General features: G+C 38.5%; 2 protein-coding genes across 3 annotated transcripts in view; one reads left to right on the forward strand and one right to left on the reverse strand.

Moving 5' to 3' along the window:
• Window positions 1-1538: 1538 nt before the first annotated feature.
• On the reverse strand, window positions 1539-18309 carry LOC137287134 (uncharacterized). 2 transcript variants are annotated; one of them, XM_067819292.1, is made up of 13 exons: window positions 18236-18309; window positions 16033-16128; window positions 14479-14586; window positions 13736-13804; window positions 11881-11980; window positions 11230-11346; window positions 10250-10344; window positions 9381-9505; window positions 8670-8893; window positions 5208-5318; window positions 4749-4805; window positions 4287-4402; window positions 1539-3528 (listed from the first exon to the last, which is right to left on the reverse strand). In XM_067819292.1, exons 2-13 carry the CDS (start codon window positions 16105-16107, stop codon window positions 3403-3405), a joined length of 1323 nt encoding a protein of 440 aa, XP_067675393.1. In that variant the 5' UTR covers window positions 16108-16128; window positions 18236-18309; the 3' UTR covers window positions 1539-3402. The 2 variants fall into 2 exon arrangements, with proteins under 2 accessions (XP_067675393.1, XP_067675392.1); XM_067819291.1 differs by having other exon boundaries at window positions 18132-18278.
• Window positions 18310-18704: 395 nt separating this feature from the next.
• The window catches only part of LOC137287470 (guanine nucleotide exchange protein smcr8a-like), a 41851-nt gene continuing 37083 nt past the window's right edge, over window positions 18705-23472 (forward strand). Inside the window, exons 1-3 of the mRNA XM_067819781.1 lie at window positions 18705-18818; window positions 19743-19955; window positions 21606-21694. Of these exons, the coding sequence (XP_067675882.1) occupies window positions 19749-19955; window positions 21606-21694 (296 nt within the window). The 5' untranslated portion in view covers window positions 18705-18818; window positions 19743-19748. The remainder of the gene's footprint in view (window positions 18819-19742; window positions 19956-21605; window positions 21695-23472) is intronic.

The raw sequence follows: 23472 nt of genomic DNA on the forward strand, positions 1-23472 counted from the left end.
CTGGAAGATATTAAGAAGTTTTCGAGTTGTGCTCCGGAAATGAAGCCCATCCCTCCCTTTTGAGACTAAGTCTGAATCATTTCAATGGAAACTGGAAAAAATAAAAACGACAAAAATCCGCAAATAGCAAACGGCACCACCTTGGGGTCTGCCTCACACATTTGCAAAGTTTTGCTGAGAGATTTTAAGAAGGTTTTGAGTTGTGCTCCAGAAAAAAAGCCTATCGATCCCTTTTGAGATTAAGTCTGAATCGTTTCCATGGAAATAGCAAAAGGTACCACTCTTGAGGCTACCTCACACATTTGCCATTTTTGCTGAAAGATACTAAGAAGTTTTCAAGTTGGGCTCCAGAAACGAAGCCAATCCCTCCATTTTGAGACCAAGTCCGAATCATTTCCATGGAAACCAAAATAATAATAAATCACAAAAACCTGTAAGTGACCAAAAGGCACCACTTTGGGGTCTGCCACACATATCTGCCAAGTTTTGCTGAGAGATATTAAGAAGTTTTCTAGTTGTACTCCAGAAACAAAACAAACCTCTTACTTTTGAGACGAAGTCTGAAATGTTTCCATGGAAACCGAGAAAAAAAATAAATCACAAAAACCTGTAAACAGCAAAAAGCACCACTTAAGGCTCTGATTGATATATCTACCAACTTTTGCAGAAAAATATTGAACGTTTTTTGAGTTATGCTCTGGAAAAAAGCACACCCCTCCCATTAAACTAAGACCAAACAATCAATGGAAAAACAAAACAAAATAAATAAATAAAAATGCCCCAAATCTGTAAATAGCAAAAGGCACAACCATAGGTTCAGTTTATTATATCTTCCAGTTTTGGTCTAAAAATATTGAATGTTTTCTTAGTTATACTCCGGAAGCAAAATATTATGGGTGGGTAGGCGGGTGGGCGAGCAGGCGGGCAGGCAGGTAGGCAGGCAGGCAGGCAGGCAGGCAGATAGACAGATGAGGCGTTGACTATATCAATATTTGATAACAATATTTGAGTACTGGTAATATCATGACATGTTCACTTGATGTTGAAGGGAAGACTGTGGCAATGCAGTCTTAGATGTTTACCACGGGGAACAAGGCCCCTCAAGGCAAATAGAGGATTCTTAAGGAAGCCTCAGTGATAAAACTCTTTTAAATGCAGTTTTTGAGTCAAAAAGTCTGTTCACGCCAAAATGACGTGAAAATACATGACGATCCTATTTATATTTTTCCAAGTCTGTTTGAATGTATAACATCACAATGTTTTTTGTGGAATATTTGCAGACTTTGTTCAAGATATTAAAGTTCCCTTAGAAAAAGTCAGAATATTCCTCGAGTACCATATATACATGTAGTGAGTGAATTTACTTTTACACCACTTTTTATAGCAATATTCATATATATCATGACAGTGGACACCAGAAATGAGCCTAACACATTGTGCCTATGTGGAGAATTGAACCCGGCCTTTGTTGTGAGGAGCAATGCGCTAACCATTAGACTGGTTCTCACTGCCCCGAATATCATATATAGAACGTTTAATTGTTAACTGTATAAATTTAATTCCAGGCAGTAGAGTAGACAAGTATGCAACATAGTATGTGAGGCGATAGAGTCTACTAACGCCTACAGGGAATTTACGCCTACAGTCTTAAATCAACAATTTGCACTGCCTCTATCTTTCACTGAAGTGTTAGTTCTCACTTCATTGTGCACTAATGCGTTCAGGGAATACAAAACACAGACTTTTAATTGATATTTCAAAAGATCTAATCATATTACTTCCACTTCTTCACACCAAATTACATTTCATTACACAGTATTGAATTATTACCTGACATTATATTCTATAGCATATATTGCATCATTAATCAACATGAATTATTTACACATGTACAAATATGCAAACATAAATATACATTTCTGTTAACAATCAAAATATACATTTCTGTTAACAATCACTGTCACTGAAGCTGTCTGCGTCATTTACGCCACCTTAATTAAATGCCAGCAGCTGAGAGGAACTCCATGGGGGTCTTGATTCCAGTATTCATTTGGTCCTCAGTCTCTTAAGTCTCTGGTTGATCTCTTACGGGGTGGGGGATGAGCGCTATGTGATATCTGCACTAACTTGTTCCTTTCAGTTTTCTCCAATTTCTGCAGCACTTTCACCATGGCGAAAATGTTAGGGTGAGCTCTCTGCACTTGTTGAGGTGGGAATGCCAACCCTTGAGATGGTCATTTGTCCTCGGGCTTCAGGTTTTGTGGTGCTTCCATAATCTGACCCAGTACATGGCATGGTCATCCACCCAGGTGCTGGCGACATAGTCATGGAAGGCACACTTCTGTGCAATGGCAGGGACATAGTCCATGTTCTCGATCAAGGTGTCCTGAACCATGGCCACTGGAAGAAGGGGATGTGCTGCTGGTCTTCGTACCCAACTGCTGACTTCAGGACGCTGCTGGTAGACTTCATTAAAGCTGAGAGTCTGAACCTTCCTCCAGAGAGCCTAAGTGCAGGGGAAGTAGCAGCCACGGATGTAACAGTTGGGGAAGACGGTCTCAACAGTATTGATGGCGGTGATTTCAAAATCAGTCTGGATGACATCAAGCTGAAGGGGGTGATCCTGTTGCCTGCTACAGTGGTGCACTTACCAAGACAGCCTCCATGAACACACTTCCAGTGTATGCAGATCTCTTTTTGAGTCTGTATCTGTAGCCATCTAGTAGTATCTGCTGTTCTCCTTTCTGTGATGTGAAGTACACGACTTTCTTTGGGTTTGCCATGGTTAGCACAGAAGACTTTGGTTACAAGCATTTCAAAGCAATACATTTCCTTCTCCACAAGAAAAAATCTCTCTCAATAATTTAAACGTGTGGACCTCACTTTGTTTTATCCCTCAATATGTTTCTATTCTCCAACTGTGTGAGATTAAGCATAGCCTCTGCTAATTGCTCTTTCCCTCTACCCCTTAATCCATTTGTAGACATTAGTGCACACTGACGGGTACAGTCCACTGGTGTGCAGGTATGCACATTGCTGTCACAAAAAAACTTTGTATCTATTTTCCCTGTAGACATTAGTAGACCAATCCTGTGAGGCAATCAAACTGTGATTGTATGAAACAACAAGTAACATGGCGTCAATAGAAGTTACTAGCTTCCATTGTCAATCATGACAAAGAACATCAACTGACGCTGGAGACTGAACAGTAAGGACTGATCAGCTTTCAGTTATTTCTGAGACTTGCATGACAGCAGCCAATCAAGACAAAGAACATCAACCGGGGACAGAGGCTGAACCTCAAGAACCAATCACCCTTCAGACATTCCTTAGACTTGCATGACAGCAGCCACTTACGACAAAAACAAGAAGTGGAGCTAGAGGATGCACAGCACGGACAAATCAGCTTTCAGACATTTCTGAGATTTTCAAGACAGCAGCTGCCAGTTTCTCATACTCTTCCAGATAATTGTAAACGTGTGCAGATATCCTCACATACAGATGGCCTTGGATTGCCTTGATTGGCACCTGAAAGTCAAAACAAGAGTTTGGAAAGGGATCAAGAAAAGCATATGATATGTGGTATGCAGTAGAAGTCAGTCTATGCTGAATTTAGCTAAAGACTCCGAAAAATATCCTTGCTGATGTGTTCTACAAGTGTCCTTGATGCTGTGAGCCACAAATATTCAATTTTGAGTTACGTTCGCAACCCTGTCTCAATGATACTTTAGAACCTATGTCTGAGATGTGTTCTACAACCTAAGTCTGAGATGTGTTCTACAACCTATGTCTGAGATGTCTTCAGCAACCTATGTCTGAGATGTGTTCCACAACTTGTGTCTGAGATGTGTTCAACAACCTATGTCTGAGATGTGTTCTACAACTGATGTCTGAGATGTCTTCTGCAACCTAAGTCTGAGATGTGTTCTACAACCTATGTCTGAGATGTGTTCCACAACTTGTGTCTGAGATGTGTTCTACAGCCAATGTCAGAGATATGTTCCACAAGTTAAGTCTGAGATGTGTTCTACAACCTATGTCTAAGATGTGCTCTACAACCTATGTCTGAGATGTGTTCCACAGCCTATGTTTGAGATGTGTTCCACAAGTATGTCTGAATTGTGTTCCTCAACCTATGTCTGAGATGAGTTCCACAAGTTTGTTTGAATTGTGTTCTACAATCTATGTCTGAATTGTGTTCTACCTGCTATGTCTGAGATGTGTTCCACAACCTATGTCTGAGATGTGTTCTACAACAAACCTCAATGTTGTTTTCAACAACCTACCTCTATGTGATGTTTATGGAAGAGTATGTTCTGCACATGCTCTGCATGAGTGTATGTAAGCCTTTCACAATTTTTGAAGATCTGCAGGTCTGGTAACTCTATAAGGGCCATAGAACCTATGAGAAAAAACAAGACAAGGAATCAGACACACATTAATGGAAGTACATTTCTGGTTGCAAATATTTGAGCTTTTTTAATTTAAATATAATATGATGTTACATTAGCTTAGTCAGGGAGTCTGAGGGACTTTGGACAGATTTCTAACAGGTTCTAATCGACTGTAAATGTCACCATATGATTTTGAATGTCCAATATTGAATACCAAGACCTATTTTATATGAAAGAAATATTCTGCAACCAAAGCATCTGTAAACCAGGAAATAATAATTACTACAGTTAGTAATTATAGTAATTATAGTTTATAATACTTTAAGTCCCATTTTCAAAATGTCTTAGTCCTACCAAACATAGAGAGAGGAGCTGCCAGATCTGTTGCCCAGGTTTTAGTCAGCAGGTTAGCTGAAACAATAGCAGGCACTGAAGCATATCAGGACAAGCTGATGTACAGCTGTCAACAAAGACCAATGTCACAGGACAGAGAATTAAAGTAGAACAAAATGTCCAGTAAAATGACGCTTGTGAGCAATTCCTTCCAATACATTGTACAGTTGTAAAATATTTTGATTACAGATATACCTAATCTTTGATTTCTTAGCATGGCTATTACTAATGTATTATGATCTTTAATTAGCAAATTAATGATTACTATTGAGTTTATTATGTTGTATAAAGGTGTAAATAATTGTGGAATCCTTGATTATAAAAATGTCATACTTCCATAACATACCAGCACCTGTGACTGTGTATCCAAATCGGTGACACTTATTGACCTAACTTTACCCGTGACCAGCGTCCACCTACCTGCTCCTCTGATCAGCTTGTACATGTAGGTTTGTATTCTCTCCTCACCCACAGTCTTCCAGAAGTCCAGCAGGGTGTGCAGAGACAAGAATGGGCTATAGTCATGCAACCCTGAAAAAACACAAACACATTATCCACAGCGATCTGATTAGCCAGTCAATCTCTTGTACAGTCGCTGACTGACATGTACATGCTTAACTTGCCACCTCAAATACATTGCCCATGATAAACTTTTTTGAACTGGTGTTTCACACTGTTTCTAGCAATATTCCAACAATATCATGGCGGGGTACGACAGAAATGGGCTTCAGACATTGTACCCATGTGGGGAATCGAACCTTGGTCATCATATGAACTTGACGTACTGAATATTTACTTGAGAGATAATGTACAGTTAACTCCTAATGTAAATCTAAAGTGTGCTTCTCACTATTTGTTAGGTCGTCTCTTGTTTTCCTAGAATAACCACATCTGAGGTTTTTGTTTTGGAGGGACAGGTTTTACTTTTTGCTGGAAAGACCACTTCCCAGGCTTTACTTTTCGTTAGTAAGACTGCTTCCCAGGTTTTACGAACATCAACATTCAAATGATATATGAGTGTTTGAACTCACAATACAAATGTATTCTCCAACTGGGATTGAAACCACAAATCTCAGATCCATAGGCACACGCTCTACGGTACGGCCACCGGGGCGACGAAAGAGGTGGGGTTAAATTATCTACTTATAGTCATTAAATTGATTTTGCGCACGCTTCAGTTATTGTTATGTAGCTTCATTAAACGATCATCTACATTGTAATTACCCATTATTGAAGGTATATATGTTAGGGAAGACACTTCTCGGTTTTGGTAGACAATATAAAACCATCCGCCCCTCTGGATTTCCCTCCTCATCTGGTTTTACATTGTCTACCAATCCTCAGAGGCGTGTTTTCTCCTATACATATAAATTACATTTACAAGATGGTCTGATCAACAAGGGCAATAATTCTACTAAAATGAAAATTCTTTATAACAATAAGTGCAACATTTGATAAGACTGTAAATGTGTACACTGAAATGTTGCATTGACAGAAATATCAAAGCTGTATGTCCACAGATTAGTTAGTTAGTTAGTTGTATAACAATCTGAGCAGATATGAGCCAGGATTTGTCTCCATCTTGTCATACTTGTTGTATATGGATGTTGATCAAGGATAAGATGACATAACTAAATCAGTGAGTCTGGTCATCAAAACCTGAAAGTGTACAATAATTGATGCTGAACTGCAATATAAAATTGTGACTGAATGATGACTATAATTTAAATAATTTGTGGATATTAACGTATCAAACATCGTAAACAGTAGATCTTCTGTTCCTCAGTAGCAATGTCTCACTTTAACATTGTTATGGCCAGTTTCCAGTTTCCAGTTTCCAGCTGGGTTGGAACCTGGTATGATGTGTGTTTCTAATATATACCCTTCCAAAAAAGTAGGGGAAGTGTATTTTGAATGTACGATTGTCAAACTTTGGAGATATATGGGACTGAATCAATATTGCTACAATAATAATGTATGTTTTGAGAATGCATCACCACATGGATTTCATTCAAAGCAAAGCTGTTCGTTCAGTTATCTCCCTTGTTAGGTGTCTGGAGTATGACATGAACATTTCAGGTTTACAGTTTTCAGTCAATAGTGTCTGATTTTACCCTGAAAATCCTGACCATGCACAGATGCAAGAAAATTATAGGAAAAAATGGTCTAGAGTGATTTGGCGACCTGCCTGCTAAACGTCAACATTCATAATGACATCCCATGCACGTGTAGGAGGCTCCCACGTTGTGCATGTGCTTCCCATGCATTGTGTTTGCATGTGGTGATAACATGAAATGATGCTGCATACACAAGATGAATGCAATTGTAATGTTCATCAATGGGTTTTCTTTCTACTAGACTTCAAAGTTCAGGTTCCCAGACTTTTTTTGAACGGTATAGCATGGAGTTTCAGGAGAATGTTTAATAGTGTCAAATAGACAAAAGTGTGTTTGCAAAACCCACAGGCATAGATGAGGTGGAGAATGGGGACTCAATGGATTCAAAGAGCTTACAGTCAAAGGGAGATAACTAATAATACTGGCAGTAACAGAGAAAGTTAAACACTGCAAAGAGTTGGGGAAATTATCATGTTACTAGTTGAATGAACAAGTCATGCTGTATGGACTATGCTACAATCTTTCGCTGACACGAGTGAAAGATGTAAAAACAACACATGCTTTGTCCATTTAGCCTACTGGACACATCCTCGGTATCTCCAGGGTATATGTTCCGATAAGTCTCCACTATACCCTGGATGCATCTACGGGTCTGCCCGATAATTTTATTACCTCCCTTTGCTGCCTTCACATTCTCACAATAGCCAATCAGCGAGGCCACCGTTATAACCGAGCTTGCCAGTGTCAACAAAGGTAGCGGTCGCAAAGGTTTGCTCACAGTGCAACTCAGATTTGGGGGAAATCATACAGACATATTTTAAAGGTCCGAAACCAAAAAAAAATACATGTGTATATGCAAAAACTCCTTCTACCTCTTTCAGAGAACCTCTGCATGGTTTGTTTTCGCAAGCTTAAGCAGTTAGATAATTTAAAAAGTGAGTGAGTTCTGATTGGTTCACTCAACTTCCCAGCGTAGACACCAGCTTGAATAAAAAGCCAGCCAAGGGAGGTAATAAATTTATCGAGCTGAGCCGTGGATGCATCCAGGGTATAGTGGAAACTTGTACCCTGTAGATATCAAGGATGTACTGGACAAAGCTGGATATGAGAACATGGCAGATACTGCTTGAAGTGCGATAAAATCTCTGTATATAATCTATGTTAATGGGCCATACTAGTGTGAGTGAGTGAGTATGATTTTACGCCACATTCAGCAATATTCCAGCGATATCATGGTGGGGGACACCAGATATGGGATTCACACATTGTATCGATGAGTGGACACTTTAATCATTCTGCTACCCCACCAGGATGGTCATGCTGGAATGGATGTTAGTTGGCAAGTTGATTGGTGAGATGATTGTATTGGTGAGTGGGTTTTACTCAACTTCAGTTGGTTCAGTAATACACTTCAAGCATAAAATGGAATTGAGGTATTGAACCCATGTCTTTGATGTGCCAGCAGTCTAAAAATATGGCTACATTACAATCCCTGACGTTTGTTTACTGTATTTTGGGTTTAAATCAATGTCAAAGCAACATTCCAGGTGTGTAACAGCAGTATGTCAATAATCCAATCTGGACCAGACAATCCAATGATTGACATCATGAACATGTGACCATACAATCGATGGCAGGCCATCAACCCTGCTGCTTAGTGTGAAATGTTTAGTTGCCTCTTATGACAAGTATAGGCTGCTGTGGGCCTAAGCTGTAGCCAGTAATCCTAATAATATTAAACTAGGCAACACCTTCAATTTCCCACCTGCCCATATGAACTCAGAGTTGAACCCAGACCCAAATCCATGGGAGATGACCAGGGGCCTCGTAGATTCTTGGTAGTTTCTGGCAACATAGAGGAAGGCTGCTCCTTTGGGGCTACAAAACCACTTGTGGGCATTGGAGACATAGAAGTCGGCCTGGAGGGTCCGGAGACTAAGAGGGATGGAGCCCAGAGCATGAGCACCATCTACCAGCACAGGAACATTTCTGTAGCAGAACACATGCCAAAGGTCAGAATTCCTGATGAATCTGAGTGAGTGAGTGAGTGAGAGTGAGTGAGTGAGTGAGTGAGTGAGTGAGTGAGTGAGTGAGTGAGTGAGTGAGAGTGAGTGAGTGAGTGAGTGAGTGAGTGAGTGAGTGAGTGAGTGAGTGAGTGAGTGAGTGAGTGAGTGAGTGAGTGAGTGAGAAGGTGGGTAAGTGAGTGAATGAGCGGGTGATTGAGAGAGCAGGTGAGTGAGTGTGTCAGGTGAGTGAGTGTGTATGGTTTTACGTCGCATTTATGATATTCCAGCAATATCATGTCATCAACTTGATGAAGGAACAGAACATGAGTTTTAGGTATGACAAACAAATACTCTAATCATTAAGCTACCCTACCACTGACATCTAAACAAAAAAACCAAAACAACATTGATTAAAGGAAGACATAAATAAATCTTCCCTCTGTAACTATCTGTAGACTCTGTTCACCCACCTCTGGTGACAGATCTGTATGATGTCTGCCAGTGGGGTGATGTAAGGCGTGTTACTTGGGATGTGGTCAAATATAGCCAGCTTTGTCTTGCTCCCATCCAAGTTATCCTTTACCAAGTCAGTCAGCTGAAATCAATACAAATATAACATAATCATTTCTCCACTATTGAAAAGTCTTCAATGGTTATCATTACATGAAATATTGAGTTCCTGCTCTCTAAATCAGCACCTCCACCATTTCCAACCTAAGAAACCGAAATAAAACTTACAAAAAAATCTAAAGGCACCAGTTCACTCATTCTCTTCCCACAGAGGTTACTCCTGTTATATCTTCCTGCGTAACCTCTGTTCTAATACGACCCTTTTATGGTGTGAGTGTTCAAGACTCGTGATTGGAGGCATTCATATTTAGTTGTGTAATCAGAGACATTGTTTCAAGTTGATCATTCGCAAGATCCTGGTAATTTCCGAATGCATCTTGAAAACTTGCCACTACCAGTTTTTGTTACTACAAACACATCCTGGCGAGTGATCCCTGCACTCTCTATTGCCAGTTCCTGATTTTCAGTTAAACATGAAATACCAAATCTTTCCTTCGCACGTTGATGAACCGACTCCATATTGGAGCTAAGTCTATTTAACGCGTGTTCTGAGTGGATAGTAACAAGGGAGATAATTCCTGTTGCAATTTTTTGCTGCAAGGTGATTTCTCGATGACCAGGAAATATGGCCCTATTAGAACAGAGGTTACGCAGGAAGATATGACAGAAGTAACCTCTGTGGGAAGAGAATGCAGTTCACTAAGACCATTTGACCTATCTGTGAGCCAGGTTTGATGTCAAGAAATATGTTGATACACTGCAACGTTACCTGCTGGGGTCCACTTAGAGGGAGAGTGACCTCGACCTCTGACACCACAGCTCCTGTCTCCACACATACTTGCCGCATCAGCTTTTTCACAGCTCCTAGAGGAGATTAGAGACAGTATACCCAGGTGAGTGAGTGAGTGAGTGAGTGAGTGAGTGAGTGAGTGAGTGAGTGAGTGAGTGAGTGAGTGAGTGAGTTTAGTTTTGCGCTGCACTCACTATATAGTGGCGGTCTGTAAATAATCGAGTCTGGACCAGACAATCCAATGATCAACAGCATGAGCGCAAATGGAACTGATGACATGTGTCATCCAAGTTAGCGAGCCTGACTACCTGATCCCATTACAACAAGCAGAGTCACCTTTTATGGCAAGCATGGGTTGCTGAAGGCCTACTGGACCCCGGATCTTCATGGTTCCTCAGGTGTTAGGGATTGATTGGTTGATTGATTGGTTGGTTGGTTGGTTGATTGGTTGGTTGGTTGGTAAGTAGTAGTGTAAACAGTTGACAAACCCATAAACATTCATATCCACTTAACAACAAAAATGTTCGAAGCAGTTTGCCTTTATTATATTATTTATTTATTCTTATTCTCCTTCTTTGAAAGTGGGTGAGTGAGTGATTGGGTGAGTGAGTGGGTGAGTCAGTTCAGTATCACATTCATGAATAATCAAGCACTATCAAATTCCCCTGCGAATAGTCAAGCCTGAATGAAACAAACTACAAGTTTAGAATTACACGCCCTTCAGTAATATTTCAGCAATATCATGGACGGGGACATCAAAAATGGGCTTCACACATTGTACCCACAAGGGGAATCTATTACTCGTGCCTTTGGCATGACATGAGAAGTCTTTGAACTACTAAGCCACCTCACTGACCCATGGTGTGCTGACACACAATCAGTCACAATGCCTGACCTCTGATCACCATTTTAAGACAAATCGGAAATTACTGAAAACCTGTCTGACCACACTGTCTCACCATAGGTGTTGGAGAACATAAAGATGACGTCACCGGGTTTGAACTTGAAGCTCCTGATGACACTGTTGATGCCGGTCGTAGCGTTTGTCATCAACACCATGTCTCTTGGGTCACAATCTAGGGAAATGTCAGTTCTATGAGCATCAGTTTCTGTAGGAATGCTCTTTGTGAAAACAAAACATACATTTACTCAAATCACCAGCATGGAGCAACTCATTCAAACAAATTGTCTCATTTATCTTTTCCGCATTTTTTATCAATAATTGTATCTTGTGATTTTCAATGAAATATATTTCGATTTCACTTCTGACATTGCGCATGCAAAATGGTGTTTCAATAAATGAGAGGCAGTCCTTGATTATTTAAAATATCACACAGTCCATATGCTTTAAAAGATATCATTGGATTTGAATAAAACATTGCAAATGCCGGAAATGTGCTAGAAAATCTGAAGCAAATTTGATATGAAAGGAAATTTAAAGAGAAGTATGATGGAAAGGCACCATTTGGAAATCAAGACGGAAAAGATTGTTTGATCGGCATTCTAGAAGTTGTTGAGTCAGTATTGAAACCGAACTTCATGGATGACAACTTCTTGTTGAAGATGGAGAAGTAGAACAAGTGAGATGGGTAAAGAAGTTCAGTACTGACCCACAAACTTGGCCAGCCTTCTTGTGACGTACACAAGGTGAGGTAGCAGCTCTCTGTCATAGAAGCTCAGAGGCTGGGACTCTGTATAGTTCTGCCAGTCCTGGAGGGAAATAACACACAACTCAAGACAGATGAAACTCAACAGACAGCCACAATGTGTTCTGAGGTAAAACCCTTCATATGAAACATCTGAACTTGGCAAGAAGTAAGACACAGTTCAGACAGCTGAAACTCTAAAGGCAGTCATAATATCTCAGCTGAAGTCTTCTATTTTCAAGCTATAAACATGACTCAGAGATTTCCTCTTGGTCTGAGTAAACAAACTGCAATATGGATGAAACAATAGTAATGTAAGCACTCTGCAATATTCCTAACTTTTGGAACAGAAGCTCTAACAGTCTGCACTGTCAGGTTTTTCACACACCTTAACCATGGTTCATATTTTGCCTGCAATGGATCTATGGCACCTGTAAAGTTTCTATAACCTCATTTCAGTGTGGTTAGCATGCAGCGTGCAGCAGTACCATTATCGCATGATTCTATGGGGGCCATAGTCTCTGGTCTGGAGGCCAAACATATGGATGGATCGCACAAACACACCATGTTTCGCTGGTCACAGAGAAGCATGCTTTTTCACGTGCGAGCAGACCACGTGATCTTGACCACATGGGACACTGACGAATCGATCAGTGTGTTGTACAGGATTGTTTGAGTAAGGTGACTGTTCATCACGATTGTATTAGCTTGTCCAGGTAGGATGCAGTTATATAGTTATATAGAATTTTGAACAGACAGTTCATTAAATTAGAAGTAGCCCATATGTAGCTGTAACAGTGCAGCAATCTTGGAATACTAATAGATAGTATAGATAATAGAATTTAAAGTTTCATATTAAGTTTCTTTCCCCATTATAAGAGATTCACATTTAGTTCCCCATGTTTGTTGGTTAGATTATTTCATACAGTTATAGCCAAGAGAATCATGTTTTGTTCCCCAAATAGTACACACAACTTTTCAATTCCACTGCGCATCAGTCTCTATGACTGGGTCAGTCAGCAAAGTTTAACAAATCTGTTACACTCCAAAGCCCGTAGTCTGTAGGTGGCATCCCACTGGCACCACATGGAAGGGTGCTGAAGATGCAGTAAACGCATGATATTTCAGTTTAACAAGATCACACTGCAACTGCACTATCACCGTACGATCTCCCCTAATCCCGCCAGTAGCTGCATATGATCTCCATAAGATCTCAATATGATTTCTATGCAGCCTCCATGCAGGTTTACCACAGCAAGTCCATAACGAAATTGCACAATGTCTTAAGACAATGTGAATCCAAATGTTGCAGCCAGCGTTTGTCAGAGATACCTAAAACATTCTATGAAAATCATAGGCTACTTTATTGTACGGTAACCGTGATCCAGGTCTTATTCATTTGTTTGTCAGTTAATGCTGCTCTCTCCAATATTCCATCTGCATGATAGCAGACAACCAAGTGATGAACGTTATGAGCATAGCTTCATGCTGTAGGGGTAGGACAACAAGCAATCTCACCTATCTGACCACATAGTCTTTTCAATTCACCAAAACAGTGAAGATCCAGGTTAGAATTGATCTAAGTAAGTCATGTTTGTTGTATGAGGTGATTAACGGGATCAGAAGGTCAGACTCGCTGGCTCTGTTGACATGTCATCATATCCAAATCTCAAGGATCAATGCTCATGCTGTTGATCTCTGGATAGTCTGGTCCTGACTCAATTATCTACAGACTGCCACCATTCAGCTGGAATATTGCTGAGTGAGGCGTAACACTTTACCCACTCACTGTTCACAAAAGAAAGATAAGTCAGTTTACCTGGGTGGCAACTAAGGCCTCTTTCAAAACACATCCAAAAGCACCATGATTCAGGAATGTGCAGGTTTCCTAAAAGAAATATCTTTTCATATAATAAGTCACAAATAATCTAAGAACAGTTCTCAACAGCATGTTCTTCTGTACAATGATTGATATCTTAAGTCAGGAATAACAAACTCTCTGACACACACTGCTGGAGATGCCATTTTATGTGATATTGTTTGTTGATGAAAACGAGAATTTGGACTCTGCCCTACAGAATTGTGTCCATTGGACTGGATTCGATGATCATGAGAGTGACTTTGATCTGATAATTATGCTTATTTTGTCCACGACCCATACTCCTCGGTTTCTCCACAGAGGTAAATATCCAAAATCTGTAATTCTTTAGGATGTCCTCCAGTATTTAAGTCACATGTTTTGTAATAACTGAATTACTGTTCAACACAACTCACACTCACACTCACACATTCATCTCTCTATCAAGGATACCAAATACATCATGGTGGGGTAGCCTTGTAGTTAAAGCATTCACTCGTCACACCGAAGACCTGGGTTCGATTCCCTACATCAGTACATGGGGTACAATGTGTTAAGCCCATTGCTGGTGTCCCCTAACATGAAATTGCTAAAATCTTGCTAAATGCTAAATGTGGTGTAAAACTATATTCACTCATTGTAATGCTCTTGGAACTGCAAATGCAAACAGATATGTCAGTTCATAGTACAACAATCTGAATTACCCCAAGAAGGAAGTGCTTGTCTCTTGTGTCCTTGCCAAATTGTAACTCATCCCATTGGAAAAGCAGTTCTGGATAAGTGACCTGCAGCTGCGGTGGCTGGTACAGTTCCTGAGATCAAACAACATACAGGGTGTAAGACAAGCAATATACATTTAAAGACACACTATGTACAAAATCATGTTCAAAATCTGTTGTACAAGATATACAATATACAAGATTACTGTATACAAGATATGCTGTGCAAGACATTATGTTACTGCATCGATTTATACATTTCGGACATAGCAACATGCATATGGAAGTACCTTTCAAGTGATCAAGAAGTGATAAGGCCTGATTAGTTTCATTTCTTTCTTTACGGATCCAAATTTCTTCAAGAAAAATAAAAAAATAAAAATTCTTTTTCTTCACAAAAATAAAATCCTAATGTTTTAAATCGCCTAAAATGAAAACTTACAGAAATATAATAATATTATTTTTATTGTATTTTTGCCCCATATACACTTCATAAACAAGCATTGTCACTGAGGTGAGATAATCCCCCGCCACAAATTATCAAATCTGACACAAAAAGTAATGAAAGTGAAGTTCGTAATTTCAGACAAAGTTAAATGTCAGCAAGAAGACAATGTCATCAGTGGTACACCAGTTCACCACCAACTATGTTTGGTGAAGAAATATTGGACAGTTTTAAAGATCTGCACCAGAAAAGGCAAATGTACACAGATGCATACAAGCAGAGATGGAGTCCATAAAAATATCTCTGTCACAATGGTATTAGAGCTTGCTTGACTCACAGAAGTTAAGAGTCATTTAACTGTAGGCAGTTTCTGTCAATCCATAATTGCTGAAGATTAATAATCAGAATACTTAATGATCTTCAGTTTAATGCCAGTTTCATTAAACTCATGATAGATTTAGTATAAAAGTCGCTTTTGCTCCTTTCATGCCAAATCATTATAAGTTGTTTAATAAAAATGGCATGACACAGAAGGTTGTTTAGACTAAGATTCAGTTCGATTCACTGAAAATCAAATCTGACATCTCAGTTTTGATTTTCAATAACCATTATCACAATTTCGATTCGATATTTGAATATCTATTAAAATTATTTCCTAACAGCAAAAGCATAATTTTGACTCCAACTTGACCATTTTCGTGCACTAAAGTAAGAGCAAACTTGACTGACTGATGCCAGGCTCATTATCCAATGAAAATTGTTGTTGGTAGACATTGCCAAGTTGACAACGAATTTCATGCTGCATCATTTCCATTCTTGCTTTCTCAGTCAAATCTTGGAAAATGTTTTCAGTGTGGCATGTTTTGGTTTATAAACCCTGAGAGTTAAATGAAATCTGATATTTCACTAGTATGAAGATCTGAATCGAAAATGATTGAATCGAGGGTCCAATATTGGAAATCAAATCGAACCGACTCCTGATCTGGGTGAATCGTTGCAGCCCTATTGTATAGCATCCTTATCTAACTGTCTCTATAATTTTAATGTGTGAACAATGTATTTGCAAACCATGGCACAACACTTTACATTCTTACCTCAGGAATGTTGATCAGCTCTTGCACATTAGAAGCATGGAAGGAACCGAAGTCTCGTCTATTTATTTGCTCCATTGGTTCCAAGATGAAGGATCACTGAAAATGAGAATTTCAACAAACTTCATCAAGAGCCATGCATACCTTGGCTGTCTATCTGTAATCACAGATGTACTATACACATCAATGATTGCATGGATTAGCAAAAAAATGTTAACATCATTCCAGTCTTATCAAAGATGGCTGTAAAGAACTGAGTCCATGTGCACTAAGTTTCATCCATTTCAAATCACAAATAGTCAAATTATTGATTATAACTTTAGAAGATTTATATGGAACAACCTGGACCTTAAAAGAGTCATACAATTTATCCTCAAATGTAAAGCAGTTGTAAGCAATTTTGTAACAGGTCTGAAGTTGTACACATCTAATAAGTGGTTATGAAAATCAGTTGTACAAATTAGAGGTACCCTTGGTCTACAGCATGATTCCCATGTCTTCCCATGCTTCACAAATAATAACTCTGCCATAAACGTTTGACCAAACTCAGCCTTTTGACAATCAAGACTGGACCAATAATAAAAGCATGTGCAACAACCTTAGTAAGCTTGACCTTGAATTCACCCCGAAAGACAGAGGAAGCTACTGTACAATACATCATGAACAGGATGCATGGGGCAGACAAACATTGACTTGTCACCCCTTGAGGTATATAACATTAACAACAAAACACAGACACCTGAAGTCCCAAAGCAGAAACTCCAAAATGACTTTAAAATATTTCTCAAACTCTTCTTTCATGCTTTCATACCCCAAGTGTAATATCAACTGAATTTGTTGAAAAATATCTCAACGACCAAAGGAGTCAGCTGAATATATTCCCAAAGATGTGAAACATATGTGCAGCTTTAAGGATTAACACTAGTTAGGTACACAGATATACATTCATAATTACATGTCTCAAAACTGATAGAAGCACACGTACAATCACCACAACAAGCCCACAATTAAGATTGTCAGAGAAATGCTTCATTGGACCAGTGAGAGCCTTTATGTCAAAAACCACACTGGTGTGTATTTGAATCTCTTATGTCAATCACAAGATTTTTATCAAAAACTTCACATTTCTGTTAGCTACATTCTTTCAACTTTCTATATCACGATACATATTTTTAATGATTTTTTGAAACAATAACATAAATGCCATGAAGGATTTAAGTATTTGGGATTATTTATATCGAAGCACATGTTCTGATTGGTTTGTCGCATTTTAACACATAACAGTTTAGCACTGAGTGGGGGGACAAGTCTTCCCCTAGGTTACCGAAAGGAGAGAGTGGTGATGAATTCTTCTGCTCTTGAAAAGAGCACTATCCTCAGTTTCAGCAAAATCCAAATTGTCATGAAAACCACAGCTAGATAGAATAGAAAAGAAAATTAAAAAATTCACTTCTTGACATTTGACAAAACCAGATTTGGGATCACAGTTAATTATTGATATGGCACTGACTTGTAAAAAGGGAGCGTCAAATTGTAAAAAAAAATATTATAGGTAAGAGTCTGCTCATAACCCCCACCTAAGATGTATTCCATTTACTAGGATTATTTCAGCGATATAGCGTTAGGTTTAATGTTAGGTTTTAGGATTAGATTTAGAGTTTGGGTTCAGGGTTTTGATTTAGGCTTTTTATAAAAAAAACCCAGGCCAATATTCTTTGGCATAGAATGATTACAAACAACTACAGGGGTTACAATACTTGTGAAAATCTTTAAATTTTTTTAAAAGTTGATGCAACCTAAACTTTTATAGTCTATTTCAAGATTTTACGAGAAACTTATAACAATGAGTAAATAGTCTCTAAATACGTCGTAACTGAAGCAACGCAAAATCAACGGCGAATATATAGAGGATATTAGATGAGAGGCCATACAATGTTTACGACACGAGTGCCTAAATGTTGGTTTTTCTTGAGTGAGAGCGAGGGATATACTGATATTTACTCACGAGTGTTGTAAACATAGTATGTTATGTGCAGTATGTGACGTTTTTGCCTAGTCTTGCAATTTACATTACACCAGATTGTTTCACAATATTTCCTTACCGAGTGAGTCTGTTTTTTTTGTCTCCAACCTGACGTTAACATATAACCGTCATTTCGGTTTAGTTCAGTATGAGCTACATACACACGAAATGAATTGAACTAACCAGCTGATAGTCAACATCAATGTCACGTCGTGGGAAAGAACATGTGTTTACAGAACGAGCTGATCAATGTGTTTGTTTACAAGAGTTTTCGTAAACGAAAATACATATTTTTTAGGTATATTTGGTTTGATAAATTAACATTTTACAGTTTAAATGTATGTTTTTACTTAATTATGAAGAATAATGCCGGAATGTCTCACGAAATTTGTAATACGAAAGTAATTAATAATATGATGTGCAAAGCTAGTCCCGGAAGTTGTATGTCAGCTGTGTCGTGGAGGCGGTGCAGCTATATTATTGATAAGTGCAATGCCAACTTACGCACAGAATTAAAATGGCTTGAAACAGATCAACGCTCACTCACAGCAAATTCACAATTGAATATGTTTGCATTGAAAGACAAAACTGTCACTCCTGAAACATCGATTCCATTTTGTCTCAACGTGTTCAGCAATGCGCGACGCATTGTAGAGAGAGCTATTAAAACTGGCAGCTGGTTTGGTTTTTTGTGCTGATGGTTTGATTCCGAGCTGGAAATTATTAGACTCAAATTTGCAACGCTGGACTGACTATAACATAAAAGGTACTGAGTGTCACATTGTACTCGACTTTTCTGTCATTTTGTGATCTGGATCAGAGACTATATACCGATATATATGGTATATGGTCCCTGTCTGGATAGACCAGAAGAGATTAAGTGTAGCTTATAGATAATGGTGTTTGCAATATCACACACCCGACAACCTTTGACCCAGGCTTTCCACAATATGATACAGAATATAATAAGGGACATACTTCTGGAGATTTATGCTCAAGGGTGGGTGACATATTATCTTCTCCATATCCAGATCACGCATTGTGACATTCAGCTAAGTCGTGGATGTCAGTGTTTTACAGATGCCCATGATTAGCCAGTCTCTCACACAGAATGTTGCATGTTTAGAGCCTGTATCATTATAACCAGACAGGATGCCAAAACAGAAACCTGGACAGCTTGTAAGAGTTAAACATGGTTGACTACGTATAAATTTTATATTTTTCATGTTCATCATAATATGCTCCTTGTTTAACTCTATCTTGTCTTGTCTTGTCTTGCTGTGGAAAAGGAAATTAGAAGACCCTTATGCATGATTGAGAGAAGTCAGTCAATATCCAGTTTATTTGCCAGTCAGCATAAATTATATGGTGTATTTAAAAGACAACCTGGATAGCTGCAGTGAGTTTGTCGAAAGTTAAAGATATGCTTATAGATAACAAAATTTCAACTGTTTGGAGAACTGTTGTTTTTATGATGTTATTACTAAGTTATTACCAATATGACAAATAAACCTCTGAAGTAAAGTATGAGCCATTTAATATGTCTAATGACAACCCCCAAATGCTAAGAAATTTCGCTCAGATTCAGGCTGGACAAGACCAACTGGACCATGGTCAGAGAGCAAAAGTCAGTCTCTAATGTTCATGTAAGATTAAGAGTTTCCTCACTGTCAATTTCATTTTGTTTCAGAAAAGCATGATTGGAGCCGAGTATGCTCAATTTACCTCGTACATTCCAAGTGAGAACCTACCTCCGGACCCTGACAAGCGGTTCTTGCCATCGTATCTTTTACCTACATTTCATGTCCCTCAACCATGGGCGAGCAAGACAAACAGAGCAGGTTTTCAGGAGGATTTCATCATCGTGGCTGAGTTTTCAGAAATAGAGGGCCCCAAACCAGTGGTACTGTTTATAACAAACACGCTTTTGATAAACTGACAGATATAAGAAACGTTTTTGTTGTCCTTGATAATTACTGTGTATTCTACATATTTAAAATTCATATGTGTTGCGCCGTGGAAATAAACATTTGCAGAGCTGTTTCATAAATGTAACTGGAAACCTCATCATCTAACTTTTGAAACTAGTGTTTGGCCTAAACATGGAATTAAACATGATAGCTTTTACCAGTGATTTATTTACAGAGGACTAAACAAGATTCTCTTAAAGTGATTAAAGTGAACTATGAAATAAAATGCTAAACACCACTAATTGTCTCATGATGAAACACTACAGTGCTCCATTACAAGCGCAACAATCTATTCGTATGCCACAATAGCCAAATGAACCTATAACTCTTAACAATTAATTCAGCTCTGCTACAACAGAACAGGACAAATGGGGAACGAATGAATAGCAATGAAATGGACCATTGTTTCATTTACCACCATCTTATGACCCCAAACTACTTGACTACCCAAACTATTTCACATGCACTCATAACTGTCTGCGGGTGTATTCAGGGGATACGAGTTTGCACTGGGTGTGTTTGAGCATGTGTATTAAATGAAAAACCAAAATGTCATCCGAACACTATGATTACAACAAACTAAAATCAGTAAACCTTTGGGTTTGTTATATGTCTTCTGTTCGCCTTTTTTTGACTATGTCAGATCAGAATCACAATTCACTGAGAAAATCAGCATTGTCTGTTTGGAATGTATGTTGCCAGACAACATGTAGACTGATGCAGATGTCAGAGTCCAGATTTGAATATACTGGTCTTCAGCAGTGCATGCTTGTTGTAAGAGGCAATTATTGGGATCAGGTGGTCAGGCTCACTTAACTGTTTGACACATGTCATAATATCCCAGATGTGTAGACTGATGCTTATGCTGTTGATCCTTGGGTTGTCTGATCTTGATTATTTATCACTGATCTGGGATATTGCTGCATGTGGTGATAAGCATCAAACAAACAATTGTCATTGTTTTCTAACCGTGTGCAGTGAAGATGACTTGACAATGTACTCAAATATGGCAAGATAAATAAATGTGTCTCTTTGTAAGTGCAATCATGGCACTCTTACAAGAAGTCCACTAGTTTCAGGCTCCCATTATCTGCATTTTTAACAGCATCCCAGATAATGTAGGAACACAGCTCGTACAACCCTTTAATGTAAATAGCATGTTAATGAATAGTTGAGGATGGACTTAAGGTATATACATTCAGAGTGATAGTGACCTATTATGATCCAGGTTAGAATTCATCCTATGCTTCAACAACCTATGCTTGTCATAGGAGGCGGCTAATGGAATTGGGTGGTCGAGCTCTCTAAGTTGGTTGACATTTGACATTGTGCCCCAGTTGCGTAGATTTATGCTCATGCTGTTGATCACTGGATTGTTGTATTCAAATTTGATTGTTTACAGACTGCCACCAAATAGCTAGAACAGCTGCACTGTGCTGTGTGTTTCATTAAACAGCAAACAAAAAACTGTACTATGATTACAGTTTACATCTATGGATTCTAACATGTGTAGGAGTATAACAGGAAATTGATGGACTGTGCGTGATAATATTTAATAATGCATCTCACCATTTTCTTGACAGATGGTTATACCCAAACATGGAGGGGGAGACTTTGACCAAAACACATTTTCTGTAAAGATCATGGCTGTTGACCACCAAACGAATTCTGTGTAAGTATCAGATAATCATCATGATCATAGTGTTGTACATGACTAAGAAATGTAAGTCATGATAAAAACACACTGCATTTAATTATACTGTAGCTGGATACGATAATGTAGACATATCTTTCTGGTACAATTTGTTGTCATTTCAAATGAAAGACCATGATTTATAACTTATAAACACCATGAAAGTAATACAGGAGACTATTATGGATGACAACTTCTTTAATTCTTTTAACACGATGTTTCAAGGCTAATTCTTGCCCCTTCGTCAGGTGGATAATGAGCATAGGTAACATTGCAGAATATACAGGTATACATGAAGCCAGAGAGGTAAGATGTATATACAAGTACATAAATGTAGTTAGGTATGTACAATCACAGAGGAGAGATGAAAAGGAGGAATGTTTTAACAGTACATGTTACCTCACCAACTTCTAAATGCCGTTGAAGAATTTTACCATGAAAGTAAATATTCTGAACTAGTAATTATTGTATTTTTAAAAATTATTGGCTTGAGAGTATCTTGCAAATAATGCTTATGCATTACGGATAACACTTGCCATATATGGAATGTAAATGATTGCTTCATACATGAAAAAACTGTTGCACACAGTGTTGTCGATCTTTGCCGAAATGGTCTCAATTACAAGTTGTGTTATTGGATACTAGTACAGTCATCCCTGGCCATAGCGCGGGCCTTGTGGTCCACGGAAGACCCCCCCTGCATTATTAGACACCGCGTTATTGTACCTTTTACATAATGTGGAACAAAGGCCGAGTTAGATCGTATATTCCAAGGACATAACAAAAATGCTGTTTCGTGAATTGGGTCCAGTAAAAAATATATTGTATCGTTGAATGTGAAAATAAACAATGCATCACAGCAAACATTGTAAGTACTCGTCGTAACTCGACTGATAGCATGTCTTGTCTTTCATAAGATACTACTACGATGTTGGTATGATTATTATTGAGAAAATCCTGCATATTTTAAGCATGTGAAACACAATGGATATGTACGATAAACACTGTCAGTTGCTACCCGCACTGAATTTCACTAGTTTATGTAAGTTATAATAGCACAGCAGCGAATTTGTTGATGAGCTATTTTCGATTTTGTGAAGGGGTGTGATCGCAGTACAACCTATTTATGGGAGCCATGGATTAACCCATGGTTTAACCGAATCCGCGGTATCGCCAAGCGCATTGTTGCGAGGGATGACTGTATTTGTAAAGAGCGTTCCATGGAACATAACTCCATGGGTTTTGCCTGAAATGAAGTTTGGTTGGTAGAGGGCAAGAGAGTCTGTTTAATGCTGTAATTGAATTTAACATTGCTTTGATTCATTTTGTTTTTTTTTAATTTGATAGTGTAATCTTAATGCATACTTTTTTACCAAATAAATTTTATGGTAGCTTTGTTGGGGCTGATAGCTAGTATTAATGAGAGAAATACAATACTGATTTTTAGAGAAGTGTGGCATGATAGTGTCTCCTTAGGTGTGTGTTTGTTTGTTATATCCCAAAACATTCAGCATTAATTTAAAACCACCATTATTTTTAATAGTACATATGTTCATTTAATTTTGGTGTAAATGGTGTAAATCCAACTCGGGTCCATGCAGGTAGCAAAGGTACTGTACGTGCCCATGGTCCTCAGTGCAGTATCTGCCGTTAGTTGTTGGCGATCTATAGCCTATTTTTATACTGTATGATCCTCTGAAGTTAAACTGTTTCAAATTTCATTCCTAGTTTTAAGTATATGTCTGTGATAATCTAGT

The sequence above is a fragment of the Haliotis asinina genome, chromosome 6 (genome assembly GCF_037392515.1).
Source record: "Haliotis asinina isolate JCU_RB_2024 chromosome 6, JCU_Hal_asi_v2, whole genome shotgun sequence".
Lineage (NCBI taxonomy): Eukaryota > Metazoa > Mollusca > Gastropoda > Lepetellida > Haliotidae > Haliotis > Haliotis asinina.